General features: G+C 37.2%; 1 protein-coding gene across 3 annotated transcripts in view; it reads right to left on the bottom strand.

The window, feature by feature from the left end:
* ATRNL1 (attractin like 1) overlaps nucleotides 1–14,224 on the bottom strand; it is a 576,314-nt gene that overhangs the window by 53,178 nt on the left and 508,912 nt on the right. For 2 of the 3 annotated variants that reach the window (XM_074875362.1, XM_074875365.1), the window contains one exon: nucleotides 898–4,783. The exons of the other annotated variant lie outside the window; for it this stretch is intronic. In XM_074875362.1, coding sequence (XP_074731463.1) covers nucleotides 4,659–4,783 — 125 coding nt within the window. In that variant the 3' untranslated portion in view covers nucleotides 898–4,658. Of the gene's footprint in view, nucleotides 1–897; nucleotides 4,784–14,224 lie in introns of those variants that run through there. 3 annotated transcript variants of the gene reach the window in all.

Below are 14,224 nucleotides of genomic sequence, written 5' to 3'. Positions count from 1 at the left end.
TGTAGAAATGACCATTAGTATACAAAGAAATAGTCACTGATTCAGTTAAAGTCTTCAAACTATTAATATAATATTTGAGAATATGTGAGGAAACTGAGAAAATGTTCTGATTTAAATCAGCTGTGAAACCAATTACATAATTCCATATATATATACACATATATGCTTTCTGTATGTTTTAAAGAGGGTTTGTGTTTTTTTCTCTTTGTTCATCATTCCCACCCTTGCTTTGTTATTTTAGAAAAAGTAAGTTTTTAACATATCAAGAGGTGTAAAGAGATGTTTTTTACCAAAACACGAGTGAGCTTCAACTTACATGGAAGTATCAATGAAAGAAAGCCTGGGGTAATAATAGTTCATTTTCAGCCTCACAATAAATTTCAGAGGGTCACTAGAATTTCAACTACATATACAGGATGATGATTTTTTACATCAGAAATATCTGTAGCCATAGAAGCGGCCACATGTGGCCATATATGTGGTCATATAGAAATATAAGCATTCATTCTGAAAGTGAAATTGCATTAAGTAAGGGAAAGCTGAAACAACATATGGCCCAGGGTTATACAAGCCCAGGTTCTGCAAGGCCTGTTTCTGTCACCTTTGTTCTTTGTTAGTATTTAACAAGCAAGTACATCTGAAGACAATATGGGAAGTTCTGGCCACCTGTAGACAACAATAGTTTTGCTATTATTTGCTATAAGCACCTAAAATAGCCTTAGCTACTCCATACTTTACTCTAGAGATGATTTGAATTACTTATCAATAAACTACAGCTTTTTAGGTAATGCTACACCTTTGAGACTGAAAAAATAGAGTTAACATTTAATTTTCCCCAGTAATGTCAAGCATTCTGGACAGGACAACTTTGCTTAAAAAAAAGAGAGGGATTGTTAATTACCTTTAACAGAGACTTTTCCTTTATTGTCAAGAAACCTTTCAGGTGCTTTTAAAAAAAATGGTAATGAAATTAGATACATAATGATTTTATAATTTAGATGAATATTATGAAAGTTATTATGCATAAAGACTGAACATCTGTTAAAGTGATCCCAAACAAAAATTCTTACCATCAGGATTCCAGCTCTCTACATTAGATTATTTAGAAAATAATTATTGCTGCAGGTTTTACATGTAACAAATTCCAAGTCCCAACCTGAACTTGTCCAAATGTTTTTGATTTGGGAAGATGAGAGGGGACTCTAACTATAAAGAGAGCAGTCAGCTATGAAAATTTTCAGATCAGATTAATCTGAATGTTCCTAATTAATGGTATCTTCATGCCTTAACATATCTTGAATTTGGCCTTGTTTTAAGATATAATTTTAATAGTGGGAACATACAGATAATCATTTTTTTGTATAGGTAAACTAGCATTTCATTACATTTCATAGGAATGTAATGAATGGAAACAAGTATTCTAAGGTGTTACTTATATGTGCACAAATTTGATTTTAGTAGTTTCAGGACTTTATATAAATATACAAGTACAGAAAGGAAGTGAAGTGGTGAACTCGTGCTACCATGGACAGCCTATCTCATATTCTGAACAGTAATTCATAGCTGCTGAATTTCCCTCAGCAGAATCCAAGGACTGAGGGGATGGAGGTGGAATCCTGACAGTCAGAACTTCACTGGGGCTTACTTTCCAGAACAGCACTTACTCATTTATTTTTAATCCAACATAAATCACATTAGGGGTAAAACAGGCCATTCAACATTTTCTGACTCTAAGAAAGACTTCGAAAGTTAAATTGGAGAACAGGGTTTAAAAAAAATTGGCTTTTCATGAAGCAGTCATAATGTGACAGTTGATAAAAGATCTCATCTGGTGTACAGTGGTCATTATTAAAAAGTTTGCACTTGACAACAACGAACAAAATGTAGTTATCAGAAATATTATGCTATTTTTATACCTTTCAAATAGAAAGCTGTAACAGTTATTCTGAAACTTTGGTTTAAGATGTGTTGGCAAACTTCTCGTATTTAATTGTGGCCATTATATAAGTATTTTTATTTATCTATTTTATTATTATATGACTTTACTAATTTGCATGCAGTTAGGGACCCTGGGAGAAGAAAGATACTTTAGAAAAAAACATTCTCAGAGTGAATGAAAATGCTGAATGATCCCATGACAAACATGCTTTTTTTGCACAATAAAATAACATTTTTAACTGTTAACACAATAAAATGGTTGATAGCTATTTGCCCATCTTCAGTGTTGCAATAAAATACTTTAATCCCTTTAAAACTCATACCTGCTTTTCAAGTATCTGTCAAACTCCAGCTGAGATATAGAGGAATGTAATTCTTTATGAGTGAATACAGTCAAAACTGTTCTACAAGACTACATGGTCTTTCTGTGTACGGGGTTTCCAGTACATTCACAAAACACACACTGTATATTTCTTCTGTGAAATGTTTAGGCTGAGGATAATACAGAGTTTGGAATATAATCCAGACAAGTGGTTCTTTCCTTTTCATAAGTGTATGCATCACATAAAACAGTTCCATCAGTTTATATTCATTTGAACAGATGAATTTTAAAAGTGACAGAAAGGGTTGTTTTCAAAAGACCATTTTTTTCACTATGCTAAGTAGCACTGATTGAAAGTTCCCAACAGAAGCTTTAAAAAAGAATTTTTAAAGTTTTAAGATATAAGAGATAAGAGGTCAGAATAGGCAATAAAAGTCACAAGATTGTGATGGCATTATTTTAGGATAATAATCTTATTTTAAGATATGAAAATACTGAAACAATCATGCCAGCATAAGAAATAATTATACCATAATTCATAAGTGCATAATTTATCAAAACAATAGAGCTGTCATGGTTAGATGCAACCTAATATTCCTGTATAAGATATAACTACATACTGTACAATCGTTCCTTTTTATAGTTATTTTTACATTTATTCCTCATCCAAATTAAGCTGAGTAGTTCTATGTATGAATGGCATTACGAAATAAACACAACTCACAACAGGGTTTTATTACCGCTACTGCACCACCATGGCATGCAAGTAACTATGTAGTCAACTATAAACAGTAAAATGTCATCATCTTCCTGAAATAAAAAGAACATGAAAAATACAGATATAGTAGTAAACATCAATTATCTTTTTATATCTTTCATATTTACCAAAAATCTATCATTACATGAGGCATTTATACCTCTGTATCACTCTCCTGTACTAGTATGGTGGCAAGTTCGGAGTTGAGAAACTATACTTTCAACAAGCTTGTACAAAACTACAGCTTCATATTATACTGCTGTCAACGTGTAATGTGTAAATGAGAATATGACACGTCTGCTACCTACCCCTTAGCATTCTCTTACTCTTTTGTATATTCATGAATTTTGAGTAAATAAAAAGACTGAGGGCCATTAAAGCTGTTTGTTAGGTTATCTGTTATGGTGTCTGAGCCCCCAAAAGACTAATGTCCTAAAGAAAGGAAACTATTTCATCTGGGTTTTGTTGCTGAGTACTGACTGTGTGAGGTTCCATATTGGATGCTGGATTTGAGAACCACTGTTGGAAGCAACTTGGATTTCTAATTTTTTTTTTTTTTTTTGTTATGCAGGGTAATTCCTTAACTGGTGTGAAAATGAGAATGAGATTAAATTCTGCAGCTGGGAGGAAAAAAACATCCATACTTTATTAAAAAAAGAGTCAAAGTGCTGACTGGGATCCATTTCTTCTGCTTGGAGGTCAGGACAATATATAGATCCTAGCAAATTTCAATATTGAAATGGGAGCAGGTAGAATAACAGCAAGTTAAACTCTCCTTAGATTTGCAATCTTAGAGACTCTCTTGGAAAAAAAGCGAACTTTATTGCAGAAGAAGCTTTTCCATGCTCATTTAATTTCGCTAATCAGTTAGCTGGCATGGAGGACCCACATGCATTCCTTGTAAAATATATTATTCAGAATTCAGAATAGACTCTTAGGTACAGAAACACAAAACCCCATCCATCACTCTGCTGCAGCCCAGATTATGTTTCTGAGGCTTTTGCAAGGGAAAAATAATAATCATGAAATGCTCAAATCAAGTTTTTTCATGGAATTATCTTTCAAATATTACATGTGGTGTTCTCAGGTTATACCTATGCTAAATTCAAAAGCTGCCTACCTATTTCGGGCAATGATAAAAGAACACCTAAATCCAAAGGATCCTCTTTAGTTCCTACTTACTAGAAAGAAATGTTAATGCTGATTACAAGGAAAGAACTGTACAATTCTCATTGTTACATTAAGCTATACAAAAATGTCCTTTAGTTTCCTGAAATTTGCTTAATTTTCAATTATACAATTTCCTTCTACATTACAAAACAATGTACAGTTTTTCCTAGTTCTGTTCAAGAATTTTCCCTGCTCTGATATGTTCAGGATTAAGAATACTAGGTATTTTATTCCATATTTTGTTGATATCAGGATCCACTCTTTTTATTAAAGCTCATCAAACATACTCATACCTACCATAAATTTGTTCTGCTTTGGGGTATAGTAGGTTGTGTGACTATAACAGAGCACAGTACCTCATATGTTCATTCATAGATTTGCCTCCATAAAAACTGAGGCTGTAGTATAGCTTTCAATGGAAGCCATTTAAAAAGAAAACATTACAGAATATACAATTGTAGTTTTTGAATCTCAGACACAAGTTCCTTGACGTGTTGAAAGATGATGTTTTCGATTTCTGACTCCTGAACTCTTATCTTTACAGTCCGCAGGCTTCTGTTGTGAAATGTCTATCAGTGCACTTGCAATTGCAAGACCTGTAAGATAAATAAAGGAAAAACAAAATTTAATGTGCAGCTTTCCTGAGAAGAGTTCCAGAGCAGTGTGATGGTTCTTTTCATGCCAAGTTTTTGTACTTTCCCAGAAGTGATCAGTTTTATTTCAGAGTTAGATAACAAGTTCTCACTTTCTAAGATGCTACCTGGTAACAGTGAAGAAACAGGAAGAAAAAAAATGCAGTTAAGACACTAAACTGGAAATCAGGAGAACTGATGACTTGCTGAAAATCAGAAAATAAAAGAGAAATGGACACCACAGTTGATCCAGAATTGTATCCTTGAATATTTCCCTTTGCAATATATATGCCTCCCTAATTTGGGAATAATTAGAGGATTATCAGAGGAATGAATGGATTTGTGAACAGACAGTGAACCATGACAGTGTTGGCCTGGATAAATTCTAAATGTTGTCAACTCACCAAAACTCTTTTTCTCTGATTCTGGTTACATTGTTGATATTTCATGACCTGTTATAATCTTAACAGGGTATTACAGAGGGCATGGACAGGCATGCTTAGGAAATGAGTAGTTTAAGAATTTACTCTTCCATTTGCTTGTTACTGCATACTTGCTGAAAATTACTGACTTCTGATGAAATGCTGTGATTGTCAACACACTTAATACATGGTAGTTCTGAATTTTTAAATTCACACAGGCGCTACTGCAATGAAATGGATTAGAAGTATTCACATCCTTCGTATGTTTCACTGCACCAGAGCTGCACTAAAACTATGACACTTACATCTGCAAAAGCACATCTGTATACCCATAATGTAGGTAAAGATGGTGCTGGTTCTCCATACTGCCCAATACATGTCAATCTCTAACCAGTAACAGTACTACTCCGCAAGGAAACCTTTGAAAATACTTTTCACCATGTTTAATGGGCAGTCTCTACTTTTTAACTCAGGCCAATATCAAACTCCATTTATCTACTACAGAATCCAATTTTGTAATATTTTTCATGCATTCCCTCATTACAACACTCATCTACTAAGAAACTGCAAAAATTATTTTTCACTTACAAGTTGTTTCTACAGGCTTCTTCCTTAGTACATGATATACTGTCAGATTCGGTTCAGGTTTCCTGTATCCTGAAAAAATCTATGCTATTGCACACTGTAACACTACCTTTCTTACTTCAAAAAAATGTTGCAAGAATTAATTAATGTGCATACAGCTTTTTGAGAATGCATGGCACTATACTGTAAAACGCTAAGTACAATTATCATTGCTACATTTCAGGATATGTAAGAGCCAAGATTAATTAAGTCATTTTTCTCACATACACATATATTTCCTGGCATGAGCTAGTGATGCCTTAAATTGGACTTTGATAAATTAAATTTTTGAAATCTTTGAGGCACCTTTAAAGTATCAGCAGTATCTGGTATTAGCAAATTCAGGGATAAAACCTAAATGACATTTTAATAGTTGCTTACATGTGATCCTGTCTTTAACAGCTAGTCTTAGGGAATATGCTAAATGGAATGAATATTATTAGGAAAACAGGTTTTCCATTTTTTATAAGACATTTTAAAATAAACTTGGATGTATGATGCTAACTTCACTTTACATAACAATTAACAAAAAGGAAGAACTATTTCCTTCAAATGTAATGCTGCATACTGGGATATATTGGCGTGCTGTTAGAGTTCCATTAAAATCGGGTCACTACAGAAGATCATTTTTCAAAATGTCACACAAATCATCTGATGAAATTCATTTATTATGTTCTCTACGCCCAGCATAGTTCCTTGTTATCAAAGCAATACAATTAACTGGGGGAACAATTCATTATTTCAGACTGGCAGTCTAAAGGAATTTCATTTACCAAGTCAAGCTGATGCACAGACACTGCAAGCAAGCAGAATTTACATCAAAATACAACAGAAGATTTGATAAAAATGCTGTGGCTTACATATTCATTAAAAGGAAAAAACCCCAAAACATTCCCTTTATTTTACAGGTGTTGTATCTAAACAACAAATGTGAATACATTTATAGCCATTGAAGTCAGAACTGTAAATCATATAGTGCTCTATATCTGTTACCTCAGTTCACAAGTTATTATATTTACCTGTCTTCCCTGAATGCTGCCATTTACCTACCATCCCAACTGGTATTTTCCAAACCAATACATGGTCTCTGATTGCTTCTGACTCTTGAGTAAGGTGGCAGAAAGGAACAGTGGAGTCAGTAAGGATCCCACGTGGAGAATCAATGGGTCACCTCTAATAGTCTAATTTCTGGAAACTCAAGCCTAGCTGCAGAACCAGACCTATTTTTAAGTTTAGTTTGTTTTTCTACTAAATGTTATAGAAATAACCTGACCTAGTTTTATGCAGCTAAAACAACCTCTAGCTTGTTTTAAGGGTATGTATGGGAAGATCATTAAGAAGTGAGCCCAGTCAAATACATAAGTGGAAAGTATATTTTTGTAAGAGATAATTGCATCCACAATGAGAAAAATACCAGAGAAAGCAATATGAACTTGGTTATCTTTAGCAGAACTATTGTCTTTCCTAATGGAAGTTAAATGGTAATAGTTTATTCTCAGGAAGTAAGTGCCTAATCATAAAATTACTGGTGTGTGAATTTTTTGTCTTTTTTTTTTACAATTATGCAAAACAATTAATAAGTACAGGAATAAAATACAGCACATCAAATGAAATTGCCTTGATAAGTGCATTCCCGATTTATATACAAACAGCACTTTAATTTTGCATTTGAACAAAAGCATCTGAAAAAGTCATTCATTTTGAGATGCTCTCCTCCCAGTCTCTGTAAAAACAGGCAGTACTATATATTTTAATTTTGCAGCAAAACAGCTTCATTAGGCGTGAAAGGTTAATTGCAGGTTTAAGTGCAGTTCAGGGAACAATGCACGGGTCTGTAGTGAATAGCACAGTCTGCTACAGGAAGGCTGAGTGCTATAAACTGTTTGCCCTGCTGAAATGTTTTACTACCTCATTTACTAACTGTCTTCTTTTACTGCTTGTATTTGTAGTTCTTCTAAACCTTTAATAGCTACAGTTTTATTTCACTGTAATCAGATTTAAATGGAAATACCCATGCTGGGATGTTTAAACATTTTTCCTCTGATTGTATACAGCTACATTTGAACTGATGTAAGACTACACTATCTCTCAAAGTAGGAAGAAACCTTACATTGAAAAAGTTGGTCTTACATGCTGGTGCGCGTATTTAAAATCTTTTTTCCTCCTCATTCATTTTAATGAGAAATGCATTGAGTTCTTACTATCCCCTTTGTTAAAAATAAGGGAACAAAGAATGACCTCAGATTCATGGTTAGGCAGGTAACTGGAAATGTTTTTTTCAATTTAAATATGAATTATTCAGAGATAACATTTGGATAGATGTCTTCATTTGATTAAATTCTACACATTTTCATTGCTACACAGAATCAGAACATTCAGTAAGCTGGAGACAATAAAATAACTACAACTCAGGTAGATCAATTAGATTTGTTTGACATTTTAACCAAAATTATAGCCATTGCTTAAGGTGACCTTAAGCAATGAAAATAAAATGACAGCTGCCATACAGAGAGACTTAAACAGAAAAGACTGGGTAAACACTATACTATTAAAGTAATAGCTTCACCCTTCAGCACCCAGCAGTCTTTGTTACTTCCATTTGTTGATTCTTTAACAATGTGTTACTGTACATACTCACCTAATAGTGGAGAGAGTCCTTTTATCATAAAGGATCTGTTATTTGAAGTCCAATGACCATTAATATCTGTACAAATGGATCTAAGCAGTTTGAAGACATACTGAGTAAGTGATGAGAATTGAGACTCTTGTGCCTCATGAAGTTGACCATAGCACACAGTGAAGCCAGTGAAGACAATTTCATGCTCATCAATAAAACTACCAGTAATTATGTAGGGAATTTTAAGGAGTTCTGTCATTTATCATTATTTCAAGTCTATAAAGAACTGTTTTGTAAATACACAATGTATATTGTGTGTATAAATGATATTTATATACAAAATTACCTTGATTAATTTTCATGACTGAAAAGGCCAGAATGTAATTTGTGATACACACTCCTGTGCTATAGATCAAGTCATGCCAGGACATATACAAAAGGCACATAAAATAGAACCAGAACAAAATTTGGGATTCAAAGGCACGATCCAAGAAGATGAGGTCCTCTATAGACAGATAGGAGAAGCCTCACATTCACAATCGGGGACTTCATCCACCCCAAAATCTGTTGGAGGGACAACACAGCAGGACATAAGCTATCCAGGAGGTTCCTGGACTGCATTGATGATAACTTCCCTCTCCCAGTGATGGAGAAGCCAATGAGGAGAGATGCTATGCTGGACCTTGTTCTCACCAACAAGGAGGGGCTGGTGGGGAAGGTGAAGCTCAAGGACAGCCTTGGCTACAGTGACCATGAAATGGTGGAGTTCAAGATCCTTCAGGCAGCGAGGAGGGCACACAGCAAGCTCGCTGCCCTGAACTTCAGCAGAGCAGACTTTGGCTTCTTCAGGGATCTGCTTGGCAGAGTACCATGGGATAAAGCCCTGGAGGCAAGAGGGGCCCAAGAAAGCTGGTAAATATTCAAGGATCACCTCCTTCAAGCTCATCCCAGCAAAGAGGAAAGTCAGGTGAAAACACCAGGAGTCCTGCATGGATGAACAAGGAGTTCCTGGACAAGCTCAAACCCAGAAAGGAAGCCTACAGAGGGTAGAAGCAAGGACAGACAGCCTGGGAGGAATACAGAGAAATTATCTGAGCAGCTGGGGATCAGGTTAGGAAGGCTAAAGCCCTGATGGAATTAGATCTGGCCAGGGATGTCAAGGACAACAAGAAGAGCTTCTATAGGTACGTCGGTGATAAAAGGAAAACTAGGGAAAAAGTGGGCCCTCTCTGGAAGGAAATGGGAGACCTGGTTACCCAGGATATGGAGAAGGCTGAGGTACTCAACAACTTTTTTGTCTCACTCTTCACCAGCAAGTGCTCCAGCCACACCGCCCAAGTTGCAGAAGGCAAAGACGGGGACTGGGAGAATGAAGAAACACTCACTGTAGAAGATCAGGTTTGAGACCATCTAAGGAACCTGAAGGTGCCCAAGTCCATGGGACCTGATGAGATGTATCCATGAGTCCTGAGGAAACTGGCAGGTGAAGTGGCTGAGCCACTATCCATCATATCTGAGAAGTTGTGGCAGTCTGGTGAAGTCCCACTGACTGGAAAAGGGAAACATAACCCCCATTTTTATAAACAGAAAAAAGGAAGACCTGGGGAACTACAGGCCAGTCAGTCTCACCTCTGTGCCCTGCAAGATCATAGGGCGGATCCTCCTGGAAACTGTGCTAGGGCGTCTACCTGGACTCCTGCAAAGCACTTGACACTGTCCCGCATGTCATCCTTGTCTCTAAGTTGGAGACATGAATTTAATGGATGAACCACTTGGTGGATAAGGGATTGGCTGGATGGTTACACTCAAAGTGTTGCAGTCAATGGCTCGATGTCCAAGTGGAGAGCAGTGACGAGTGACATTCCTCAGGATTCGGTGTTGGGACTGGTCCTGTTTAACATCTTTGTAGGCAACATGGAGAGTGGGATTGAGTGCCCCCTCAGCAAGTTTGCCAATGACACAGAGCTGTGTGGTGCAGTCAACATGCTGGAGGGAAGGATGTGCCATCCAGAGGGACCTGGACAGGCTTGAGACATGAGCCCATGTGAAACTCATGAAGTTCAACAAGGCCAAGTGCAAGGTTCTGCACATGTGTGAGGGCAATCCCAAGTACAAATACAAGCTGGACAATGTGTGTATTGAGAGCAGCCCTGTGGAGAAGGACCTGGGGGTATCAGTGGATGGAAAACTATGAGCCAGCAACATGCGCTCGCAGCGCAGAAAGCCAAATGTATCCTGGACTGCATTAAGAGAAGTGTGATCAGCAGGTTGAGGGAGGTGGTTGTCCCCCTCTACTCTGCTCTCATGAGACCCCAACTGGAGTGCTGTGTCCTGTTGTGGGGACCCCAACATAACAAGGACATGGACCTGCTCAAGCAGGTCCAGAGTAGGCCACAAAGATGATCAGGGGCCTGGAGCAGGCTGAGAGAGTTGGGGGTGTTCAGCCTGGAGAAGAGAAGGCTCCAGGGGGCCTTATAGTGGCCTTCCAGTACTTAAAGGGGGCCACAGGAAAGATGGGGCGGGACTTCATCAGGGAGTGTAGGGATAGAATGAGAGGTAATGGTTTTAAACTGAAAGAGGGCAGATTATATTAGATATTGGGAAGAAATTCTTCACTGTGAGGGTGGTGAGACACTGGAACAGGTTGCCCAGAGAAGTTGGATGCCTCCTCCCTGGAAGAGTTCAAGGCCAGGTTGGATGGGGGTTTGCATGGCAGTGGAGTTGGAACTAGATGTTCTTTAAGGTCCCTTCCAACCCAAACTATTCTGTGATTCTGTGATCCACAAAACCTTCTCCTAACCACATATAAACCTGATACTCAAGTGACTACTTTCCAGGATTAAAATTAAGAGTCATATGAAGTTCAAGACTGTACATTGCTAGAGCAACCACTGTATCTCACAACCTAACTAAGTTCATTTCAAAGTCACAAAATAGATAAATCTTTCCTTCATGTGTACCTGAGGGTCCCGATCTGGCAGATGTGCCTAGACAATATCCAGAGATCACAGACTTTGTCACAGAGAAAAACAATCATAAGCAACTGCCAAGAAGAATATGTATCTTCATAACCTGTCATATTGAATGTTTTTTTATTTGAGTTAGATTTTTTTAAAAAGGACAAACTGACAGCACCTCAAAATCACATTCTTTTTATGGTCTTCTCTTCCTGTTTGGTGCATGATGTGTATTTTAAGTTGACACCACTCTTACTATGAGAAAGATACATTAAACAAACTGAACTAACTAGGAAATTACTTTGGGCAAGTATCTCCATCATTTTTTTTCAGTGATAATTTTTACTAGATAGGAAGACAGCCAAGAGTCCAGGAGGCATGTTTTCCTTTTCTTATGCATATAACTTAATTAAATAAGTAAAATATGAGACAGAGCTTAAACCACAACAATAATAAACTAAATAATGATAGTGTGGAATTAAATAGCCACACGCTAGTGGAGAGGAGATGTCATGCTCCACTGTATTATACCCTTGGTATTTAGTAATAACAGCTATCAATAAGGGGTTAAGAAACTCCTATTCCCAGAATAGATTTATAAATTACTTGCTGTCAGTTTGTGGGAAATGCAGACTATACAATACAGGATCTTTTACAAAATGTTCAGCCTTTCCTAATTTTTCTCATTTTGAAAAGGAAATAGCCCTACATATTTGTATGAAATATTTGTGCTCCAAGGGGCCAGTAGTGATTTTTTTTTTATATATGGTCAGGCAGTTTCCCTTGCCCTTTCACTGTGAGATATCTGTAGTTTAGTCTGTAATCCAGGTCTGTACAACATCTGGTGCCTTTAAACTATCCAGCCTGCCAGTGGCTAAGAGACAGCCCAGGCTGTTTGGTCTCTCTGCTGTGGACAGGCAGGGATTGACTATGCACTTTGGGATAGCTCTTGTCTGTTCAGCAGGGCAAACAAACACTGTATTGATGAAGGGGACCTAGTGAGGAGTTGGAGACACTATGGTAGCAGGATTGGTGAAATCTAATGTTAATTAACTGAAGATTTATTCTCCCACCCTTTTCTCAACTCAAGCCATCCCAGAACACAAGAATCACAGAATCATAGAATCATTTAGGTTGGAAAAGACCCTTAAGATCATGGACTCCAATTGCTAACCTAACACTGCCAAGTCCACCACTAAACCATGTCCTAAGCACCACATTTACACATCTTTTACAGACCTCCTGGGATGGTGACTCAACCACCTCCCTGGGCAGCCTGTTCCAATACTTGATAACTATTTTGGTGAAGAAATTTTTCCTAATATCCAACCTAAACCTCCCCTGACGCAACTTGAGGCCATTTCCTATCATCCTATTGCTTGTTACTTGGGAGAAGAGACTGACACCCACCTCATTACAATCTCATTGTAGATGATTGTAGAGAGTGATAAGGTCTCCTCTTAGTCTCCTTTTCTCCAGGCTAAACAACCCCAGTTCCCTCAGCTGCTCCTTCACTGATTACTTTTAAAAGGAGCTAATATGAGATTATTGCATTTAGCTGGACTGTATCATCTGACCTGTACACCAATCCAAGCTGCGCACCTTGTCCAGGGAAGGCAGCGCAGATGGAAGCAGAAATGCACTGTATTAACAAGTGGAAGAGGAAGATTGAGATAATGGCTGACCTGAGCTGGGAGAGGACCTCTCATCTGAAACTGCATAAGAGATGATAGGTGGAGAATGCTAAATCATGGTGGGTCTTGAAGATGAATAATGATATTTGAAGCAATAGAAAAAGGGAGTGCATGAAGCTACTAAAAATTATTTCTGTGATAAAAAAAAAAAAGAAAGGTCAAGAAGAAGATCTGAAATAAACATGATTAAGACAGTAGTTGTTCAGTGTGGCAGTAATTCAGAAGTAGGCTGCAGAGATCCTGGGCAAGGGCTTTTGTTTTGGTGATGCAGAGAGAAGATGGTGTTTTGGAGAGGCTGCAGCAACAGAATTCAGCAAGACTATGCACTCTGATGGTGAGGAAGCAAAGGAATGACAGTCAAAGATTACTTGGGCAAGACTAGAGGGACAGCAAGGGTAATAGTGTCCCTAACGCAGACTCAAGGGAAAATGGTGGAATACAAACTAATATGAAGAAATGTAAAACATTGTAGGAATGAAAAATAAGCGATGTAAAATTGGCCTGTAACCTAACCTGTTGGTGAAGGGTAACCCAAAACCAGGTGTATGGAATACATACTTCCATTAAAGTCAAATACATGCATTTTCTACAAAAAAAGGAAGAAGTTGAACTACAGATACTTTCCCAAGATCTCTGACACCTTGCTTTGCCAGAAAATCTTTAATTTTTAATAGTAATGCATGCCTTAAGCTATGATGGTTAAACAACATTACTAGGCAGATTATCTATTTCTTGGACCCTATTCCTTGGGGCTCCCTGGTAAAGCTTGTCACAGATATATCCAGTGATATTAAGAATATGACTGGCTCCCAAGATTAAAAAGATAAAAAAAAGATTTGTAGTTGACTGCTGAGTCTGAAGACAGAACTTTCTTCTCAAAACCTCTTATTGACTCACTTCAGACATTACAATAGGCTTGGGAAATGGTTACATTTTGACTAGTTTAGTAATAGCTCCTAAAGCTGCAATATTTATCAGTACTAAATTTCAATTAATAAAGCAGGCATCGCATTTAGCCAGAAAATATATTAATCTCACAGAATAGCAGAGCTAAGAGAATTAAAACATCTTGATGTTTTTTATCTAAGAAG

This window comes from Strix uralensis, chromosome 7 (assembly GCF_047716275.1).
Source record: "Strix uralensis isolate ZFMK-TIS-50842 chromosome 7, bStrUra1, whole genome shotgun sequence".
NCBI lineage: Eukaryota > Metazoa > Chordata > Aves > Strigiformes > Strigidae > Strix > Strix uralensis.
The sequence above is the reverse complement of the archived record's forward strand: the minus strand, read 5'-3'. Positions and strand labels throughout refer to the sequence as shown.